The sequence below is a fragment of the Sciurus vulgaris genome (assembly GCF_902686455.1).
Source record: "Sciurus vulgaris genome assembly, chromosome: 7".
NCBI lineage: Eukaryota > Metazoa > Chordata > Mammalia > Rodentia > Sciuridae > Sciurus > Sciurus vulgaris.
Window position 1 is genome coordinate 145675162 of NC_136467.1, and position 23218 is coordinate 145698379.

The 23218-nt window shown below is 44.5% G+C and overlaps 1 protein-coding gene across 4 annotated transcripts in view; it reads left to right on the forward strand.

Annotated features, from left to right (window-relative positions):
• The window catches only part of RNF182 (ring finger protein 182), a 43548-nt gene extending 20589 nt beyond the window's left edge, over nt 1-22959 (forward strand). For all 4 annotated transcript variants that reach the window (XM_079147044.1, XM_079147042.1, XM_079147045.1 and 1 more), the window contains one exon: nt 21788-22959. In XM_079147044.1, the coding sequence (XP_079003170.1) occupies nt 21979-22722 (744 nt within the window). In that variant the 5' untranslated portion in view covers nt 21788-21978 and the 3' untranslated portion in view covers nt 22723-22959. The remainder of the gene's footprint in view (nt 1-21787) is intronic.
• Nucleotides 22960-23218: the final 259 nt, after the last annotated feature.

The following is a 23218-nucleotide window of genomic DNA, read 5'->3' on the forward strand; positions in this document are numbered from 1 at the left end:
TTTAAGTCCTCTTAGGCAATTGGGGGCTTTCTAAGAATTTTTCCATTTCACCTAAATTGCCTTATTGTAGTCATGAAGTTGTTATTAATATTTCTTCATAAACCTTTTAATTTCTATAGATCAGTAGTAATGTACCCACTTTATATATTTGGAAAATTGGATAATTTTTGTTAATATATGTTTTCTATTTTATTTTCTTGACCAGTTTAAGGATTTGCTAATTTTTTAAAATTTTTCTTTATAGCTTGAAGCTTAGTTTCATGATTTTCTCTATTTTCTGACTCATTGACTTTTCCCTTAATTTTTATTATATTCTTCCTTTAGCTTGCTTTGAATTTAATTTATTTTTTATTTTCTTAGATTATTATTTTAGGACCTGTCTCTTTTGTCTAACTGTGTATTATAATTGTAAAATTTTGTCTAAGCATTGCCTTAACTTCATTCCATAAATTTTGATATTTTTGTACTTTTGTTTTCATTCAGTTAAAAATATTTTTAAAGTTCCCTTTGACTTCTCCTTTGATTCTTGAGATTAAAAAAAGGTGTGTTGTGGGCTGGGGAGATAGCACAGTTGGTAGAGTACTTGCCTTGCAAGCTTAAGGCCCTGGGTTTGATACCCAGCAACGCAAAATAAATAAATAAATAAATAAATAAATAAAATAAAAGGTGCATTGTTTGATTTCTAGATATCTGATATTTACCCAGATTTCTTTTGTTAATGGATCTGTAGTAGTCATTTCATTGTTATCAGAAAATATATTTTATATGATTTTAAGATTTAATTTTTGAGACATTTTTTTGTGGTCCAGCATGTTTTATCCTGAACAGTGTTCCATGTGTCCTTGAAAAGAAGGTATATTTTATAGTCATTGGGTAAAATTTTCTACTAATATGAGTTACATCATGTTGGTTGATGGTTTTATGTGTTTGTTATCTTTACTGATATTTGGTGTAAATATCCTATCAATTATTAAAAATGGAGTGTTTGGACTCTCCAACTGGTCTGATGGAATTTATTTCTTTTATTATATCTGTCAGATGTTGTCTTCTGAATTTTTGGATTCTGTTATTAGTTGCACATACCGTTATGATTGTTTTCTTCCTTACATATTGATGAGTATACCATTATGAAATGTCCCTCTTTACCTCTAGTAATATTTTTTAGTTTACAGTATGTTTATTTAATATTAATATAGTAATTTCAGGTCACTTAAGTTTACTGTTTCCCTGGTATATGTTTTTCTCCTTTGACTTTTGTGTGTTACAATATAAGGTGTATGTCTTGTAGATTCCATCTGGTTCAGTTGTGCTTTTATTTATTTTTACACTGGGGATTGAACCCAGGGGCATTTTGTCATTGAGCTATATCCACAGCTCATTTTATTTTTAATTTTGAGACAAGGTCTTACTAAGTTGCTGAGGGTCTTGCTAAATTGCTGAGGCTGGCCTCCAACTTGTGATCTTCTTGCTTCAGCCTCCTGAGTCACTGGGATTACAGGCATGTGCCACTGCACCCAGCTAGTTGTGCTTTCTTTAACCCAATCTCTGCCTTTTAAGTGGAGTGTTTAATTCATTCACATTTGGTATAATTATTGATAGGACTTTACATCTGCCATTGTGGTCATGTTGTGTATATTTCCTGTACAATTTTTATTGGACCACTTTGATGATTTAAAAATATGTGTTTTTTTTTTTAATATTTTCTTAGTGACCATTGTAGAGATTACAATTTTAATTTATAATAGCATACTTTGGATTAATAGTAATTTAATTCCAGTGGAATACAGAAAATTTGTTCCAATATTTCTCCTCCTCCCTATACTTTAGATTGGTATTGTCATACATATTACAACTATATATGTGTAAAACCACACAATTACATCTATAAATATTTCACACTCAAATGTTATAATTATTGCTTTGTATAATCTTATGTATTTTAAAGAAGAAATGAGAAAAATATATTCATGTATAGAATATTTTGTATTTATATATTTAGAGTACTCTTCATTTCTTGCTGTGGATTCAAGTTAACGTTTGATGTCATTCATTTTCAGCTTGAAGAATTTCCTTTAGTATTTCTTATAAGGAAGGTCAGCTAATAACAAATTCTCCTAGATGTTGCTTCCTTGGGAATCTTATTATTTTTTTAAACCTTCGTTTTGGAAGCATAGTTGTGCTCAATTAGTTGGGGCATGTCTTCCCAGAACTTAGAATATGTCATTCCAATGCCTTCTGGCCTCCAGCTTCTCTGTTGAGAAATCAGTAGTAAATCTTATTCCTTCATGGTGATTTTTCTCTTATTCCTTTCAAGATTTTATTTTTCTCTTTGTCTTTCAACTGTTTGATCATGGTGTATACCAGTGTGGATTTTTTGAGTTCATTTAGCTTTTAAATCTTTATATTAATTTTTATACCAAATTCGGGGATGTTTTTGCCTGTGTATACAGTTTCCCCCTGTCCTTTCTATGTGGCTCTCCCATTACACACATGTTGGTATGCTTAATATGTCTTAAAGGGTTCTTACAATGTTTCTTTTTCTTTGATCTTTTTTCTTTCTGTTCTTCAGATTGGATAATAGCTCTTTGTTTATTTTAATATCACTTATTTTTTAATTTTTCCATCTGAAATATACTATTGAGCACCTTGCTTGTAATTTTAGTTTGTTATTTTAATTTTTCAACTCCTGAATTTTATTCGATCCTTTTAACATAATATCCTTTTATTGAGTTTTTAATTTGTTGAGTCATTGTTGTTATACTTTTCTTTAGTTTTTAAATTTTTAAATTAAATTTTTTTTTTAGTTCTGTAAATGTATTTTACAACCTGAATGAAATATTTTTAAACCCCAAATCTGGGGGGACTCAGAGATGGTTTTTATTGACCACCTTTTTTCCTGGGTATGGATCACACTTTCTGGTTTATTTTCATGTCTTTTGTTTTTTTGATGTTCAGTGTTAATAATTTTGAGTAATATATCTTTGCAACTGTAGATTGTGATTTCTTTTCCTATGAGAGTGGAGGAAGTGGTTGTTTTGTTTTGTTCTGTTTATGGTTAGTAGCTTAACTATCCTAAATTTTTCAAGTCTGTCTCCCCCATAATGTACAGCTCTTTATGTCTCTGCTCAGTTCTTGTTCTCATTTAAATTTTAAAAAATCTGCTACGAAGGCTCCTTCCTGTCTGCATAGCCTACGGGTCAGCCAAAGGTTGCTTAGAGGTGATGCTTAAGTGTGCAAGTCAGGGCTCCCGCTCTCCGTGGATGTGACTGCAGGTGGCTGGGGCTTTCACTCTAAGTTCGGGCTGTTTTCAGGAATGTCCGCTTTCCTTCCTTGGTGCTCTTGAATGTGTCTCGGTGCACATGTTCAGCTGTTGGCATGCGTGTGCGAGTGACCTGGACCCACGTTACGGTGTGCCCAGGCTCTGGCCAGCTCTGGCGACGGGGCAAGCTTTTCAGACCTCTGACAGCTGTGTCGTGTGGAACCTCCTTTTTCATACTTGGCTAATCTGTAACTTTCTCAAACAAGATTTAATCTTGGGTAGTAGGGCCACTGTCTCTGTTAGCCTGGACTGAGGTCACCTCCCTGACCCCTAACACTTCGTATCAAGTGAGGCTGGTTGGAGGCTACTGGTTTTCATAGGCTGCTACTCCCTGGCCGAATTACCAGACTGGAGTGAGGGAAGAGCGCGGGTGAGCGTACCACCATCTTGTGTTGGTCTTGCCCAGGGTGCGTAGCTGCTGTCGGGTCGGTGAGTGCTGCTTCGTTGGTTGTGTGGGATTTCTAGAGTGCTGGGATAATTGTTCTGGGTGGTTTTGTCCAGGTTTAGTATTGCTCTGTGTGGGACAGGATTTGTCAACTCCTCATTCCATCATGGCAGGGCATATCTGTCTTTCCCAGGTATTGTTCTTTTGAGTACCACAATTTTTGATTCTTTCCTCCAAAATAGATTCTAGTTTTCTGTTGAAATTCTCACTTGTCATCTGTTTTCTCGAACATGTTAATCAGCATTCTTTAGTATCATGTGCGATGACTTCAGTGTCTGGATCACCAGTGGGTCACTTTTGTTTTGTCACCTTCCTGCTGGGTTTTGGTCACTTGGTCTTGTCCTCCTAACGTGTGGCATTTTTGATAGAATGCTAGGCAGTGTATTTAGAAAAGACTGGGCTAGATGCTAGCTTTCATTGGAGGGGACTTGCTTTTCTTCTGAGTGACAAAGTAGGGGTCATATTGATTCGGTCATAGATTGAAAAGTTATTTGCTGGATTCTGTTCTTTTTAAGGACAATTCTACTTTTGGTTTTTCTTCCTTCCTTGGGTAAAGTCTTTTTTTCTTCCCTGGAACCTGAACTTCACTCTGTCCCCAACCCAATGCTCGGCTGAGTGTTTTAACCTAATGTAGACCACTTTCTGTTTTCCTAGCCTTTCATTTTATGCCCCCAGGAACCTGGAAAGACACATGACATTAACGGGATCGCTTCTCCCCATTTCCCTTTTCTTTGGGACCTTGGCTGTGGCAGTTCTAGCTGCTTTGGTCCTCCTGAACCCAGAGCCCGGGTGCTGTACAGCAAGCCAGAGTGAACTGCTTTCTTCCTGGCCTCTCGGTCCCTGGGTGTGCAGAGAAATCAGTGAGTGCTTTGACACAAAGCAGCAGAATATCAAATTCACTTCAGTGATTTCCCCTCTTAAGTCCTAGTTGCTTTGGTTGCTGTCCAATGTGTGTAATCATTTTTTGCTTTTGTAAATTTTTTTGTAAGATTTTCTTCGTGGAGAGGCTGGTGTGCTCTGAGCTCCTCACTCCAGAGAGGAGTGGAGCTCATCGCTGTTGGACCCCAGTTGTCAAAGAGATGTGTCCCATCATATGTCCCCCACCCCCACCTGCAAGTTAGTTTCCTAACCTGGAATGAACAAGCGAGACTCTCAAGATACAATGACGAGACAGGGAAGGCAGAAAATTATTTTGCAAAATTTGAACTTGGAAAATTATGGTCAATATTTTGGTAGCTAAGAGACGAAACTTTTCTGTATAAAACGATGATTTTATCTATAGTGTTATAATATTGGCCTTTGAAGTGGTTTCTTTTCAAACAGTTCTTTATTGTTTCTTAAAGCAAAATAAGTAAAACAAATAGAGTAATTTTATTAAAACATAGTGACTTCAAGTGTAGATCTTTTTTGTAATTTGGAATATTAAGACCAATTTTACTAGAGTTTATTATTAGAAAAACAAAATATTTAACAATTTGTTAATATCGTTATTCTTAGTTTTTTAGTGAAATAGCACAGAATGTTTAATTTTTCATGCAGTTTTCTTTAGGACTTAATACTTTTATTATAATTGGAAAGCAAAAAGCATTCTTGAAGCCAGGCATGATGTCACATGCCTGCAGTCCCAGCTACTTGGGAGGCTGAGGTGGGAGGATTACAAGAGTCCAGGAGTTTGGCACCAACCTGGATAACACAGTGACACCCTGTCTCAGAGGCAGAAAAAAAGCTTATTAAAAATATTGATTACTAGATCCACAAAATTTTTCTAGGTCCCTTCTGATATATAAGTGTTATCCTGGTATTTTGCTGGATAAATGAAAGACCTGTAATTATCAACTCTAAATTATTAACGTAAATACGTTTGGTGCTTTTTTCCTACATGACACTGTAATAAGGAACCATTATTATGATGAACAAAAATTACCTCATACATGTGTTAATTTTGATTAATGCAAGTTCACAAGTTGAACCTGTAACCTTTTAAAATAAATATTTTTGTTGAAGGTGTTTAGTCTGTGAGTGTGCGTGTGTTATACTGAACCTTTCTAGGAACATCGGGAAGAAAATCCTGCTCTGTTCTTTGTCTTTTTTTGAAATTCTTACTTGATAGATTATTAGGTACGAAATGAGCATAGCTGTAATTATTTAATTACACCTGGGGAATTCTAATGACCAACTCACATTATCTAAATAATGTAGGTAGTTTCTAAATCATGAAGTGCTGTGCACTTTTATTCATGCAGATAGGAAAGTATACTAACATGATGTATTTTGAAGCCCTCAGCCGAAGACAGGCCTTTCACGTGCTGGGTGTGCCCAAGGCTGGGGTGAGTCCAGGGAGAGGCTCTGAAGGATGCCAAGGGGGATTGGTCGCCGGGGTAGGCAAGCCAGGATTGTTAATTGGTGTCTATCTGGAGGAGAAACAAACTTCTCTTCTACCAGACAGGAGGCAGTTTTGTAAATTGGAGCACAGTGTCACTAAAGTTAGTCTCTTAATTTACCCACAAGAGCTGGCTGCCAGGAGAGGTATTTCTTTGGGTATTTGAGTTTCAAAGAGGTGACTCACAGGTCCTTAAGGAGACATTTCTGGGTGGCGGAAGATTTACATCTCAGAGGGGCAAGGAAAGGACTTATAATTACAAGTTTTAAAAAAAAATAAATGCTCACTAAAAGGGAGGTCAAGGATCTACCTACAAGTATTGGCTGCAACAGTGAATTATTTTGGCAGCATCGAGCTTTCCCAGGCAGGCATTTTAAGGGGGCTGAGGTTGTCCTAGGCATGTGGCCTTGAGTTAATAGGAAGTATGCTAGTTCTTGTTCAGGTCTTTTAGTGTGGGGGTGGACACAATGGTTTATGCTGCTGCTGGCTTCTTCTACCCCTCCCCCTCTCCCTCCTCCTCCTCCCCCTCCTCCCTCCTCCTCCTCCCCCTCCTCCTCTCCCTCCTCCTCCCCCTCCTCCTTCTCCTCCTCTCCCTCCTCGTCCTCTTCCTCCTCCTCCTCCTCTCCTCTGTACGGGGGATTAAACCCAGGGGCAGTTTCCCACTGAGCCACATCCCCAGCCCTTTCTATTTTTCATTTTGAGATAGGGCTTCACTAAATTGCTGGGGATGCCTTGGAACTTGCGGTCCTCCTGCCTCAGCCTGAGTGGTTGGGAGATAGTTCTGCTCCTCCTCACCCAGCCCAGGCTGTGGTTCTCAAAACCAGATCTTGTTTCTTCCTTGAGCACCATTTTCTGATCTCCAGCATGCACTCTATATTGTTATGTGGCGCTTTGTTATCCTCACCAGCAACTTACATTGGTGACATTCAACACCGACGAGCTGCTGATGGTGCCCCAGAGCCGAGAAGCTGCTTTATCCAGGCCAAGGGACGAGAAGACAGGAGTGACACCACCTTGCCTTCTCAGGGTGGAATCTCCCTGTTGTCATCTGGGTTGCTGCTGACACCCCAGTGCCTAGGGGAAGGCTGCTCCCAGTCCCAAGCCCTGTGATGGTGGCCACCTGCCATCATGCTCCGTCTTAATCTCTTAGATGAAATTCCATGATCTAGAAAGGTTAAGTGATTTACCTCTGTGATTAGCTTAAGGTCCAGAGCCTGCCCATTAGAGAGCTGGGCCTGGTGCAGCCAAAATTTCTGTGGCCCAGTTTGGGGTTTTACCCTGGGACACTCTTCACAGGCAGCGTTAACTGCCAGAGTGCAGCCAGGCTTTCTTTAGAGGATAACTAGGTTGGAATTGCCCTCCGGGAGAGGGCCCCTGGGCAGTGTCCCTGGTCACCCAGCCTGGCTGGTTTAGCAGAGCTTCTGAATCTACCCAGGCTGGCTCTTTTTCTTTTCCTTTTTGGTGGTGCTGGGGATGGAACCCAGGGCCTCTCTTGTGCCAGGCAAGCGCTCTACCACTGAGTGACAGCCGGCCGCCCAACCTCTTAAGCAACCCTCACGGTAGAGTGACAAGAAGTGGCAACACCAGCAACGGCAGAAGAACCAGCACGGACCAAACAAACCTTTTCGAGACTTCTGCCCCCTCCAGCTGTGCACGTCCGAAGGTCACGGCCCTTGTCAGCCCTGGTCCAGGGCCACTGAGGAAGGCGTGTAGCAAGTCTCTGGTTCATGAATGAATACAAGTGGCAGCTGGGCAGCGTCGTGAACGCAGACACTGGAAAGAGCAGAAAGCTTGGCTGGTGATTTTTATTTTTATCTTTTTGTTATGGAATAATTTAAATGTTTTCAAAAGTAGAGAAAATGGCAAGATGAACGCCTTTATACTGATCACTCGGCCTCCACAACGATCAGCATATGGCCGGTCTTGCCTCATTTATCTGCGCCTCCCCCCTGGATCATTTCAAAACAAAGACCAGATGTCATATTATTGCCTCTGTGAATACCTCAGTGTGCATCCCTAAAACAATGGAGAGGCTGCCCTTAAAACACACCACCCCAGCACGTTCTCACACCGCCAAGGACAGGGCGATCCCTCGCTGTCTTCAGTTTATGATGGGTACTCAAGTTTCCTTTATTGTCTTGTAAATGTTTTTCCCAGTTGGTGGGTTAGGATTGGAATCCTGGAAAACCCGCACATGCACTTCGTGGCTGAATCTCTTGGGCCTTTCCGGGTCCGCAAGTTCACCTTTCTTTGTTTTTCTCTTCCTCTGCAATTTATTTATTGAAGAAACCAGATTCTCTGTCCGTGGGCTTACCCATAGTCTGAACTTTAACCAGTTGTATCCTGCGGTAGGGTTTAGTTTGTTTTTCTGTCCCCTGTATTTCCCATACACTGATAATCAGGAACGGAGGTTGGGTTAAATTTTCAGTTTCTTGGCAAGGAGGTGTGCTCCGTGGTGGAGTGCCCTTCCCGTTCCAGGGCATGGGGAGGCGCGTGGCAGCGTCTCCCTCTCTCTGTCCCACGAAGCTCCATCAGTGAGCACAGGTGTTCCGCCTGGCCCATATGTTACCACTTCCCGGACTCTTTTCCTAGCAGCCATTGATAATTGTCGCCTGGATCAGAGGTTGGCAGTCTTCTTTTGTAAAGGGCCGGATTGCTCACACTTGGGGCTTGGGGCCACTGAGTCTTTGTCGTGGGAGAGCAGGGGCTGCAGGGGCCACATCGCACGTGTCCACTCCACTGGCGGCTACCTGCCACCACCTGACCTCCACCAGTCGTTTCATTAGAGGTGAAAAATAACATTATAATCCTGCCATTCTGTGTTTATTAATCAAAATGCTTCTATGGAGAGCTTGTCTGCATGGGTTATCCAGTGACCTTGATGAGAGCGGCCGAGTCAAGGACGGGCAGGTGAATTCCGAGTCTTTTTCTCTCTTTACTCATTTTCAGAGCGAGTTGCCTTGGGAAAAGGTGGGCTTCTGAGGGTGGCGAGCTCGTTTGGTTGAGTGTTGTCATGAAGGCCTGGCTTTTCGACATACGTGACCTGCCAGCTTCCTGGACCCAGGCCTGGTGGCCCACAGTCACACTGCAGCCACCTGACTTCTGAGGCCGGTGTGCTCCAGGGCAGGATGGTTCCCAAGTCTCCGTCGCACTGTTATTAGACAATAAATCAGCAGTTTCCGTCTGCAGACTGGAAATCAATGTGGCCACTGTTTCTGTTTTATTAGGTAAGAAAAATGTTTTTCAGATTAAGAAATTTGATTCCTTCTGCAATTTTACCCAATTTAAATATACTGTTAATATACTTGCCTCTGTTGTTAAGCAGAATTGACACTTTAAATTCCCTAATGCAATATTATTCGGTTAGCCTGTAATTGATATGTGATTGATTTAATGCCCTTTGGTTCTACGTTAGTGCTGGGTTGAAAATAATTCATATATTTAAATAACCCGAATCCAGCATTATTGCACGTATCACAATGCTCTCTGGTTTCATCAACCCTCTTTCACTTAACTCAGGGGACTCTTCTTTTCTGTTACTCTGGGTGTTCAGATGTGTCCTCTGCCTCTTCTCTCTGCCCTGCCACACTTGGCCCTAAGTTCACGCTTCCCCTTGTGGTGATCTGGGCCCCCTTCGGAGTTCACTGTGCTGCCCGCATCCACCTGGTGCCGCCCACCCCTCCCTCCCCCTCGGCCCTCCCCCTCGGCCCTCCCCCAGCCCCTCGCAGTCTTCCCGTCTCCTTTTGCAACCTCGGTGTTGCTCGGTGTTGCTCTCTTTCTTCTCCAGCATCTCCAGCTTCCCTGGAAGCTCATGGCCTGCCTGTCTTATTTCCATGGTCTCATTTAGCACCGAGGCAGATGACTTTTGGACTCTTTCGGAATTCATCTCTGATGCTGAGCTCTGAAGTTTCTGTCTGTAGTTACTGTCAAGTATAGATGTGTGGACTTGATTTTATCATATTCATTTATTTTTTTCCGACTGAAAATAAGTCAAGAGAAGAGAGTGTTTCTTGAGGTACCCTTGCAATGAATTCCTGTCACTCATGGGGTCTGGTTGCTAGTTGATCGATCAAAAAATGTTGAAGATGGGTTTCCGGCCTTTCCGAAGTTGCCTCTGGCAGCAGTGATCTTGTTTGACCTTCGGCTGCACCCTACCCTGTCTTCTGCTGCTCTGGCCTGGCATTTTCTGGCTTTCTGGCTGCCCTTTGCTTAGACCTTAATATATAATAAATACAAAACTATCTTTTTTAACGATCCTCTTTTAAAAAATATATATTTATATATACATGTTTATATAATTTTTGTCCCATTAAAAAATTGCAACTTTTTACTTCATCTTCACCATTGAATGTATGTCACTCAATAAATGCCACATCATGTGACTGTGTTGCAAAGTCACAGATTCATTAAGATTGACTCAGAAAGGTCTGTTGAGAAAAGCCATTCAGGGCAAATAAATTCAATACAATTTAATTTCTGTTTCTTTTTTTTGTCGATCTTGGCTTAGGCATATATTAGATGTGGAATTTAAAAAGTGATTTTTTTCTTTTATGAACCTTTTTACCCATTATTAATTGAAGCATCAAATTAATTGGATTGATCACATTTTGCTGAGTCAAAGTGCTGTTGGCCCTTGATAGTATAAATTATGCTCTATTTCATGAGGTGTTGTAGCCATTTTTATTAATGCTGGGGAAGTGATGATGTTATTCTTCAGAATTATGAGAACTGAGAAAAACAGTTTTGCATATGATAAAATGAAAATTATTTTGGTTTGTGACACTTTTTTATTTTAGAATAATATAAAAATATCTTTCAAGCTTTTGCTGTATTTATAATTTTGAGAAAGCTGTCAACATTCAGATATTGTCTTGATAACCATTTTGCTTAGTTTATAAAGAAACATTCAGAGAATATTTTAAAGGGTTAAGGACAAAGTGTGTCCCCTCGGTTGATGCCCAGAATTCACAGGGAAACATCCTGTGGGGGTTTTCTTCTCCGATTATGTTAATAGATACCTCTGATGAATCTAAACGCGAAGCTGACCTTAGAATCATAGTTATCAAAATGGGGATTGTAAACGGTTCAGATAAGGAGTGCAGCGCATTCATTTGCTCGCCATTCCTGAGGGCTTCCTCTGTGCCGTGACTTAGGGATCTTTTTGCATACTGCATTTCATGATTAGGGTGTGGTGGTGCAGCCTGTAATCCCAGGGGCGCAGGAGGCTGAGGCAGGAGGATCTCGAGTTCAAAGCCAGCCTCAGCAAAAGCGAGGAGCCAAGCAACTCAGTGAGACCCTGTCTCTAAATAAAATGGGAAATAGGACTGGAGATGTGGCTCAGTGGTCCAGTCCCCTGAGTTCAACCCTGCCCCCCCAGAAAAGATTTCTTGCCATGCTCAGAGGATTCAGTATTTCTTTATGGAAATATTGGAGTATAAGGTTTGTGATTTAAACATCTCAACTACAAAATGTGTAGCAGCCAAGAATACTTATCAAAGCAAAGTGCTGACTTCACCGAGAGTGGTTGCAGAGTGTTGGGGAGGAGTCTTGGAAACCCTTGGGCATGTTCACTCATGGCAGGTGCCCCCTGAGGGTCTTCTCTGTGCTGGCCTGGGGTGGGTGCAGGTGGGACAGTGGTGGGCAGCATGTCCATCCCTCTGCTCTTCCCGGAGTGTACGTTCTAGTACAGGTAGTTGGGAGCAAACAAGTGAATTATATCGGCTTGTGGAAATTCATTTTAAAAAGCAAGCAGAGTGTTATAGGAAATAAAGGACATGAAATTTTGAAAATGGGAGTTAGGGAGACCTCCTTGAAGACTCTGAGGTTAGATCTGTGAGAAGGCACAGGGTTGGCATGACATGTCGCACTGAGGAACCAGATTGGAGCAGGAGAGCCCAGACTATTCATGGAACTCACGTGAACTTCACTTCCAGCATGGCCGGAAGGCAGGTGGACAAGGGCAGAAGACGGGGCAGAAGGAGGGCAGGCCTTGCTACAGGGAGTTTGGATTTTAATCTCTGTGTAATGGGAAACTACTGAGGTGGTGTAAGTAGATGACAAATATAATCCAATCTACATTTTTAGAAGCTTACTTTTGGTCATTGCAAAGAAAAGAGTTTGTAGTGGGGCAAGATGAGAAGCAGGAAGATGAGTCAGGCAGCTTGTAATGAACAAGGTCAGAGCTTGGGTGAGGATGTTGGTCACGGCAATGGGATGAAGTGGAAGATTGGAGATCGGAGACTGAATTGACTTGACTTGCCAAAAATTGCAGGTAAGGAGGGAGGTATAATGTAGAATCAAAGGTGACTTCCAATTTTTGACTTGAAGGATTGAGAGAAAGATGGCGCTGTTTATTATAACGGGGAAACTGTGCACAGGACGATTTGGGTGGGGGAGAGAGGCGAGGATGTTAAATTTGAGATACAAGTGGAGGTTCCCAAAGGATACCCTGAACTAGGAAAGGTGTGAGCTGCAGACACAGCTGAGGGCACTGTCACGAGGTGATGTGCAAGGCCCTTGGAGTGCGTGAGACAATGCAAGGGAAAAGAGGCAAACAGAAGCAGTAGCAGCTCGAGGCCAGTGCCGGGTGCGCTAGCGTTCAGAGGTTCCATCCAAGAGGAGCTGGCAGAGAAGGCTAAGAAGCAGTGGTCAGTGGGCAGGAGGGAAACCCAGAGAGTGTGTCATGGAAGCTGTGGGAACTGAGCTCAGGATGCAGAGGCAGCCACTGGTTGTGGGCAGGGAAGAGGGGGGACAAGCTGAAGGCAGAAGAGGGTCCCTTTGCCTTTACAGTCAATCTCCGCGTTCAGGGACTTTGTCTTATTTTGTCTTTGCATCCTTGGCACCTAGAACATAATCTGGCACAATAAGCAGTAAGTGAATACTCATGGAAGAGGAGAGCCACATCATGAATCTATCGGGAGTTCACATCCAACTGTTGCTCTTGTGAGGTCTATAGCAGCTCAAGGTGCCTTTCTCATTACTCACTAAAATACCAATAATGGACAATCTGCGATTCTCAGCCATGACTTCAGAAGTATAATCATGTAGTTTATTTGATCAATAAGTTAGTTACCTCTGTCTTCCAGAAGAAATGTAATTACATTGGTTTTGAAGAAGAAAGAAACTGTGGTGTATGAGTTTCATTTGGTGAAATAGTCATCCAAATAATTAACTATTTCTACCTAAGTTTGAAATTGTAGAAATGGTATAAAGAACCTATTAATGTGTTAGTCAGCTTTCCATCTCTATAACAAAATACCTGAGATAATTAACTTATGAAGAGAAAAGGTTTATTTTGCTCACAGTTTTGAAGAGTCCAGTCCGAGTTTAGCTGGTCTTTTGTTTTGGGCTGTGGCAAGGTAGCACATCACAGTGGGAGTGTGTGGTGGAGCAAAGCCTCCACAACCCAGGAGCAAAGAGAGAGAGGAAGGGATTCCGGTTCAGGGTCATCTTCAAGGACACACCCGCAGTGTCCTAAGGACCTCTCACTGGACCCCACCTGGGGTCTAAAGGTCCACCATCTTCCAGTAGTGGAACACTGGGGATCAGGCCTTCAACACATGTGCCTTTGGGGGACATTCAGCAACCAAATTAAAGCAGTTAATTTTTTGAAACTTTTTTTCCTGATAAGTTTGTAAAGTTTTCTGTTTAACTTGGCCGAGGGAAATGGAAGAGGAAGCAATTAAAAGGAAAGAGATTAATTTAAGGGGACAGAACTCTCATTTTTTTCCAGTGCTGGGAGAGAACTTGCTAGGCAAGCTCTACCACAGAGCTACCCCCCGGTCCTCAGTCATTTCTTAGAAGAATCTTACCTTTATTTGTTCTTTTTACTCATACAAGGTAGTAGAGTCAATAGTCAGTTTTAGCGTATTTATACACATAGCGTATCTCGTACTCTAATTCGGGTCGCAGTTCTGTGGACGTGCATGATGGTGAGCGCGCTGCGGCAGTGGTGGCACCCAGTGGGTCCTGGGAAGGGCGCGCCCAATGCATTCGGCGTCCTTCCTGCTCCTGTCCTCAGTCGTTTTAATAATGCAGTCTGTGGCCTGCACTTCTGGGAACCTGTGATCTTCTTGCACTGTCTTTGCCTCTTCCCAGCGAAGTTCCAGGCAGTCACTCTGAACTTACAAAGCTCACGCATTATTTACTAGTGTCTGACATAAATAGCATAAGCAAGAGAAGAGTAAAGACATTGCTGTCCCTCAGGTCATCAGGCAGGGACCCGCACGACACGGGAGAGGTAGAGGAAGTTCCAGGTGGCGTCCTGGAGGGAGAGCTGGCCTGAGTAGGGCCTGAGTCAGCGTGAGCTCTTCTGCCCACGTGGCGTCTGGATTCCTAGTGCTGCCCCCCTGCTGCTTACTCGTGCAGAGTCCTTAGCTGACGATTTCCTTGAGCCCTCGTGGCCACGGTGTGAGGCAGGTGTGATCTCTGAGGCCAGGATCACCTCTCAGTCAGGTCTGAGCCTGTCCCAGATCTGCGTCTCCTGACTCCAGAGCCTGCGGGCCTCCTTCTCAGGACCCCTTGAGGTCAGGCGCCTGGCCTGGTCATGGTCTCGTCAGCGTCAGGAAAGCAGATGTGACAGCGGGACACAGGGCGGGAGCATCGGAGCTTCCCCCTCACTGCTGGACATTTATTAGTCTAAAACTGCTGGCAAACAATGCATCATAAATCACTACTCCACATAGACAGCGGCCCCTTCTGCTAATAGCCTGGATTTCTAGATCATTAACTCGGTGTATCCTAATGAATAGATTATGCTTTCCCATCAAACGAAATGGCTTGGTCCTGGATGAGGAGTGGAGGGGAGTGTTCATCTCGCAGGGGGCTTCTGAGTTGGTCCTTATGCGGTCACACGACCCTGGGAGCTCCTGGTGACAGGTTAAACTCTCATAGCAGCAGCTGTTGGGCCTCCAAGAGGAAGTTTAGCATCTGTTGAGCTTACTCGCTTAGGATTTTCTAAGTTTAAACCTTCACTTTTTGCAGGAAGGATGTCTTTAAATGAAAAGGCACAGCAAAAACCTTGATTCTGAGAGAATCACCTGTGCACAGTTAAAATATCCTTAATGTTCATAAGGGAGAAGTCTGACAATTGGGACTGATATCAGAAACTGTTCAGCATATTATTTAGTAATTAAGAATAGTAGTACAACTCAGCCTGTAGCTGGAAGCCATTTTCTGAATCCCTAGGGGAAATCTGAACTTTCTTGGGGGTGGATACCACTTGTGTGTGGAAGCTTAGTTTGAGAATCAGGTGCCATAAATAAGAAATTAGGAACATTGGGTTTTGTGAATGAGAAATTTGGCATCAGAGAAATGGCAAGTGTGTATAATTGATCATTAGCTGAGCCTAGAAACTCATGTTCTGCCTTGATGTTCACACAATGAAGGAACAGGTGCTGGAAGCAGCCATAGGTTATTGGAGACACAGAGTTATTAGTCAGATGGTCTAGGATGCCCCAGAGGCTGATGGTCAGGAAAAGCAAGTGTCTGAGGAGCGATGCTCCCTCTGGCACAGAAGAACTCCAGCTCGGAAGCAGCCATGGCACTGCTGCTGACAGACGCCATGAACAGCGGCATGGTAGTGCTGTGACCTGCGCTGCCGTTCTTGTTGGAGGGCCCTGGGAATAGTTGTCTCATCGTCGAGAGAGCAACGGTTGTGATATTTGTTTTCCAGAATGGGAGGCGTAACCAGGAAATGTGGGTTGGGACTTGGCAGTTGTGGTTTCATAAGGGGAAAATATAATCTATCCCGTTAATGTCAAATTAAAATGCTCGATAGACTCTGTGAGCATGATTAAGGCTAAAAGGTCATTTAGGTAAAAGCATCTACTACTAAATTTAAACTGTGAAATAGAAGAGTTATATAAAGAAGAAGCAGGGAAGAAAACCCAAGCAGTCCATGATCCAAACAGGAAAGACCCAAAACAGAGTACGTTTTTAAAAGTATGAATGTTTTTGAAATAGAAAAACCTGAAGAATTCTTTTCTAGTGGATTTTAATATAACTGGCAAAACTCTGAATTAAAATGTGAAACTTGAAAGGTATGTTCAGGAAAGATCATCAAGGGAAGAGCAGAAGATTGCTTACCCTGGGTGTCAGACAGTTTGCTGTAAAGGAAGGGAGATAAAAGGACGTGCAGAAGGGAGAATTCTAAAAAGTGAATTTTAAAAAGTAGTGGTGAACTTAGGGATGAATATCAATTTGTCACACATCCTTATGTAATGGTCACCGAACGCGGTTAGGATCGCCAGTCTTCTCTCCAAATTAAACTTCTATCGCAACTTCCCACGGTTCCCATCTAGATAAATATTTGGGGAAAAAAATCTCCCAGGAATTGTAGCTGGCAAGAATTCTGGGAAGGTAGCGTGCTAGCAGGACTCGCTACCCTGCCCTGTCCCTTCTCCCCTGCCTCTCCTGACCCAAAGCACTCCTGGAGCCAGAGCCTTGTGTTCAGGAGGGACCCCAGCCGAGATAGGACTTGGAGCAGAGGGGAGTGTTCTTTCTGGGCTGGACTGGTGTTGAAGCCTGGGTTTGAGGCGTCCCGTGGGAGGATCTGATGTACTGGATGCTGGTTGGAAGTCGGAAGTTGGCAGATCCAAGGAGAATTGAAAATCACTCTCACTTCATTGTGTGTGTGCACACACACACAGACACACACACACACAGAGACCCAGGAGTCCCAGGGGAAAATGGACAGTTGACGAAGTCCTTCCCATCCCTGAGGTTCTGACCATTCTGTTGTCTTGGCGTAGCCCTGGCAGTGACCCCCATCCTGGTTGCACGACTGTGTCACCAGAGCAGAAACCACTGGGCTTCCCAACGCTCCGGCTGGGACCCCAGCAGTGTGACAAAGGGAAACGATGGCTCTGCAGCCAGAGAAGACAGTCTACAAGAACAGATAGAACACACGCTTAATGCCACTGAGTGGCAGCTGGAGACAGATGCCAACCTGACCAAAATAGTACGAGTACATAAGGAGATTTAAATGAAGTACAAAAAGACTTTCCAGAGATGAAATACACGGTTTTCCCAACACTTCAGTGTGAATTGAAAGAGATGATGATCATTCCTGAGACTTGAATCAGTAGTCTCATTGGTCCATGGAAGAATCAGAAAGCACAGAACACAAACAGAAAGGGATGCAAATCACGAGATAAAGCAGAGTCAGGAAGTAGAGCATGTGAGTTCCAGGAGAGCTGGAAGGAGGGAGGAGCGGATGGAGGAAAGGAAGAAATCAGATAAATGTAAGAAACACATTTTCTCAGCTTAAAAACCAAGACTTGAGTCTGTCATTCAGATGACTTAAGTTCTGGCAAGATTTATGAAAAAGATACCTCTGCATGTTTTGGGAAAGTTCTTGAACTCATAGGAAAGAGGAGCAAAATCTTGGAAGCTTCCAGGCAGTGAGAAAAAAATTACCTGTGATGGAGAAATTTCAGACTAGCCACAGATTCCTCATCCATGATGCAGGAAGCTGGGGTGGTGGAGTAACTTCTGTAGACCACAGGTGAAAAAGCCCCACAGCCAACAGCCATTTCAGGGTCAGGATGAAGGAAGTTTGTTATTTGTAAGGATTCAGGGGTATCATTGCCCATTCTCTAACAAAAATGTTCAAACATAATGCTGACCAGAAGCACAGACCTCAAGATGAGGAAGGATAACGAGGGAAAAGCTTCAAAATGCAGTCAACTCAAGTGAGAAGGAAGGAGGAAGAACACATATTACACTCTTGACATCAAAGGCGAATGAACTAGTTTTACCCATTGAAAATTTGGTACTATTAGACAGTTAAAAAGCAAAATCCTTGGACTGGGGATATAGCTCAGTTGGTACAGTGCTTGCCTTGCAAGCAAAAGACCCTGGGTTCAATCCCCAGCACTGAAAAAAAACCCTCCAGTCATTTATAGGAAGTGCTTGAAATAAGGCAAATGAAAGGATGGATAAAGATCCCAGGCAAATGAAGAGAATCGTATAAGTAGCAACACTAGGTTTTGGCGAGGTGGGGTCTCAGTTTAAGGCATAAACAGATAAGGAAAGACATTATTCATTGATGAAAAGAAGGAGTTTATGAAGAAGATGAAGCTTATACGTAAAACATTGGTCCAAAATCAGTAGAGCAGAACTCTTGGAAATGTGAATATAATTATACTGAGATACAGTGACAAACCTCTTCCACTGCCTCTACCTATCGTAACCTTGTATAAGCCACAAGATAGAATAATTGAATAAATAAGTAAGTCATATTTAGTAGCTCTATGGGAATCTTGTGTTTCTTGAAAACAATATTTTTTTCTGGACTACTTAGAAAAATGGATCATATGCAGACTACAAAGAGCAGCTTAATAAATTCAAAGGAAGAGAGATGTTCCTAGAGCTTGTTCTTTGATCAGTATCCATTAAGATCAGAAATAAATAGCAAATGGTAATAAAAAAGATTTTACTGTTTAGAAGTTAAAACACTATATATCTTTGTATCAAAGGAGAAATCAAACGTCAAATGAGAAACTACCTAGAAGGAGCGTAATCTATTCCAAAAGCTGCAGGACAGAGTAGAAGCTGCAGCTGGTGGAAATGTCACATTCTTTAGATACTTTTATTATTTAAACATAAGGACAATATGTATCTCTATTATGAAATGGGAGAAAGAATGTCCACACAAACTAAAATAAGGTGAATGGAATAATAAAGGGAAAAGCTAGAATTAATGAAATACAATTAGAAAGATAAGCACATTGGTAGCTAATTCTTTGAAAAGCATGATAAAATAGATAAAGGGTTTTTGTGTCTGATTAGGAAATTAAAGAAAAAAACAAGACTGTAAGTAAGAAAAGGGGCATAATCAGAGATGCAGGACTGGTTCAAAGAAGATAAAAAGGCATCTTTTTTCAACTGGAAAAAACAGAAGAAATGGATTTTTTTTCTTGTCAAATATAAAAATCCAAATTCAACTCAGAAAGCAGTGGATAATTTGAACGAACAGGACAGTGACCATAAAGAAGATGGAAAAGCGTTTAAAGATTTGCCTTTGACCAAGGCCATGGGATCACGTAAAATTGCAGCTGTGTTTCATGTGACTTTTAAAAAACAAATGGTTTTTATCATCACTTAAACTTCCAGAAGATGATGCCACGCTCCTAATTCATTTATAAGATAAGAATGCATTTAATGCCGAAGTCCAGTAGAGTGCAAAAAAAATTCTAGAGACCAACTTAATTTTGGTGAACATGGATGCACACTTCTTAGTAGAGTACAGCAGGTAGAACCCATCATGTATTTGAGGACTCAACTCTGGCCAGGGAGGGTCTATTCCAAGAATGGAGGAGTACGCAGGTTCTCCGAGGGACCTCAGCGTCAAGGGGAGGCAGGCGAGTCTGCCCCTTGAGCGCTGGCAGCCTGGCTCCCGTCTCTGCTCCAGTAAGAGACCTGGTGCCACCCTAGAGCGCTGGCAGAGCTCAGGCAGTCACGGGCCTGCCTGGAGGTGCCGCTCAGGCAGCCATCCACGCTGATGGACGGGTTGCCGGAGGGGGCCTTAGAGTAGCTTTCTTTTTAATTGGACATTTGAACATTCAGCATTTCTTTCATGTTGCCAAGAAGCCCCGTATGAACTTTTGGATATGAACCTTACGATCACATCCCCCTGCGTCTGAACCCATCAGAGGTCTGATGGAGTGTGTCGATGGAAGTGCTGTTTCAGTAAGAGCTCGGTACTGCCAAGCAGATGACCAGGTTCTCAGCTAGAAGGGAGCAGAGTGCTCCTGCTCCTCCCCGCTGGGTGCAGGCTGGTACAGGTCGGAATGTGGCCGCTGACTGGCACCGAGCCTTCCTTGGTGTGTTCCTGTGTTCAGCTCCCTGTGCGCCGGTCCACTTCTGCTCAGTCCTCACGGCTGTTCCCTCTTTTCCGCGTGGTGTCATCTTCTGTGTGACACGCTTTCTCTTCCTTTCTGTGACTCTGCAGAGCTGTCCTCTCCTGTGGGGAGGGGGCAGGCAGTGTCTGTCATCTCTCCACCACCACCAGCTTTGGGCCACCTGGATTTGGGAGGGCGTGAGGCCGAGAGCACAAAGAGAACATAACATGTTTCCTGTGTGTGGCTTCGGGAGGCTGGCAGGAGCAGGTGCTCAGCAGGGAGTGACTGGAGCCACCAGGGGGAGGGACCATTCCGTGAAGGTGGCTGCTCCATGAGGGGCGACTAGGGTGGGGGAGCATCTTGCCTTGGCCGTGGCCTCAGGTGTGTTCCTTCACAGGAGGAAGAAAGCCTGCCAGCTCTGTGGACGGTGGGCAAGATGCCGTCCTGCCTGCAGTGACAGGGCATGAGTCTCCTGGGCAGGGCAGGGTCAGCGTCAGGGTTGGGAATGAAGAAAGTATTAGGGCCTATGGAAGGAAAGCGACCAAAGAAGTGGCGTTTGTGTGTGTGTAAGACTGGAGCCACGGATGTTGGTTCAGGGTAGCAGTTTTGATGTGTGGGTACTGATGTACAGTAGACTTCATTTTTAAAAATCATACCTATATTTTTTTGGCTATCACCAGAGATTCTCTTGACTTCCTTTTCTGCAAGTCTGCATCTCGCCACTAATATCCATTATACTTCCTTGTAGAATAGGAAGTTGATTTAAAAAATAGCAGAAGTCATCAACGAAAAGGAAGGTGATGTATACAGACAGGTCATCTGTTCATGTTTTATCGTCCAGGCTTAGGTCCTTCCTGCCTCCTCTTCTAACACAGTGCGGGCTGTGCAGTTTAAGTTCTAGCATAGCCGTGCTCTGCTTCTCAGTAGTGTTGTGACAGCCTTCTGCTTTCATGGCTCAGGGTTGTGCTCAGAAATTCAAATACATTTTGATGTTTTCCAAGCAAAGCATAATTAAAAAAAAATCTACCAAAAATACCACATATATTAAAACTCAATGAAAAGGATTTGGAGACTCCCACATTGCTGTTCCCCCTAATCCTCATTAGTGCTGGCGATTGACAACTGAGGGTTCACCTCAGCCCAGTCTTCAGCCACTTGTCCCAAGCCCCTGAGAGAAGTACTATCATTACTAGCCATGGGACTGCAGGCACCTAGTGCTGTGTGCTGTAGAGAGAGCATTTGTGGGACGAAACCTGCGGGCAGGTGAGCATGGGATTTCTCGTGGCCGTGCGGAGTGGCTCTGTGTGTGGCTATAACATGCTTCCTCCTCTTTCTGGGGAAGTAGACTCAGCTTGTTTCTAGTGCTTAGCACGGTGGCCTTTTGCTTCCTTCTGCCTGAAGGTATTCGACACCCGTTGTTTACACAGCCGTCCTCCGAGTCACTCTGCTATTTCTGAGGCACCTTCCATTCTGTTTTCAAAGAGGCCAGACGTGGTCCACGCACCAGAGAGAAAGTCCCTTGTATCTGAAGCGCACCGTGGGGCACACGCACACTGTGCGTCACACTTGCCAGGATTCTCGATGCTGCCTTCCTGGCATATCTGTAGACCGAGGCAGCTAAGGGGGTAGGGGGGAGGGCACTTTTCTGGCCTGGAGACAGAAAAGTGTGAAAAGATGAAGGGATTTGATCCATGAAGTCCATCGCTTACAGTCCCTGAAGTTCAGAACCCACACAGCACCTTTAGACACACCTGTCCGTCCCCTGTTCACTATATTAGATCTCTTTTTTTTCTTTGCAGACCCTTCACGTGACCTTTTCAGACATGCATTTGAGGCAGAGAGTTGTATGAGGAAGCTGAAAATGCCCGGGAGATTCTGGTCCTTGTCGCTTTTCCAGCCGCTTTGCCTCCCTGCCGGTCCGGATGAAATGATACTCAGAGGGACACCTTAGTCCAGGTTGTTCCCAGCCAGGAGCGGATGCAGATCCAGGATGGCGAGCCAGCCGCCCGAGGACGCCGCGGAGTCGCAGGTCTCCGACGAGCTCGAGTGCAAGATCTGCTACAGTCGCTACAACCTGAAGCAGAGGAAGCCCAAAGTGCTGGCGTGCTGCCACAGGGTGTGCGCCAGGTGCCTCTGCAGGATCGCCGACCTCGGGGACTCGCCGCAGGGCGTCATCGTCTGCCCGTTCTGCAGGTTCGAGACGTGCCTGCCGGACGACGAGGTCAGCAGCCTGCCCGATGACAACAACATCCTCGCACACTTGACTTGCGGGGCCAAAGGGAAGAAGTGCCTGCCAGAGAACCCCACTGAGCTGCTGCTGACCCCCAAGAGGCTGGCCTCCCTGGTCAGCCCTTCCCACACGGCCTCCAACTGCCTGGTGATCACCATCATGGAGGTGCAGAGGGAGAGTGCCGCGTCCCTGAGCGCCAGCCCGGTCGTGGAATTCTACAGGCCGGCGAGCTTCGACTCCGTGACCACCGTGTCCCACAACTGGACGGTCTGGAACTGCACGTCCCTGCTGTTTCAGACGTCCATCCGGGTGCTGGTGTGGTTGCTGGGCTTGCTGTACTTCAGCTCCCTGCCCCTGGGGATCTACTTACTGGTGTCCAAGAAAGTCACCCTGGGGGTGGTCTTCGTCAGCCTGGTCCCTTCCAGCCTGGTCATCCTCATGGTGTACGGCTTTTGCCAGTGTGTCTGTCACGAGTTTCTGGACTGCATGTCGCTTCCTTCGTAGTCGGTCTGCTCGGTAGGAAGGGGCACAGGTTGCCGCGTGATCTTCAGGATCACTGCTCGAGGCACCGACAGCCCGGTCACCGTCCGTGGCCGTTTAACACCCAGCTGTGGGCGGGCGGTTCTCCCCTAGGCCGGAGGTCGGCCATCTCTACTAGGGCCCAGCGGGCAGCCTGCGAGCTCGGCCAGCAGCACTGCCAGGCCTCCCGGGGCGAGGCGCGTTGCCTGCAGTAGAGGCCTCGGTGGGCGGTCCTCCTGTCTCGGTCCCGGGCCTCTGCGGAGGTGTGCGGACACGGGTGGCTCCGAGACGTGTGCCGAGTGCGTGCCCCGCCGCAGCCGGTCAACCCGAGGTGCTTGTGTTCAGGCAGCGTCGCCCAGGCCTGCTGCTCCCCGAGCCCTCGCCCATCGCCGCCAGGAGGACACTGACCTGAGCGCCGGTCCTGCCGCCTCTCTAAAGAATGCAAAGCCCTGGGGAACTGACCAGAGCGGGCTGCGGGCAG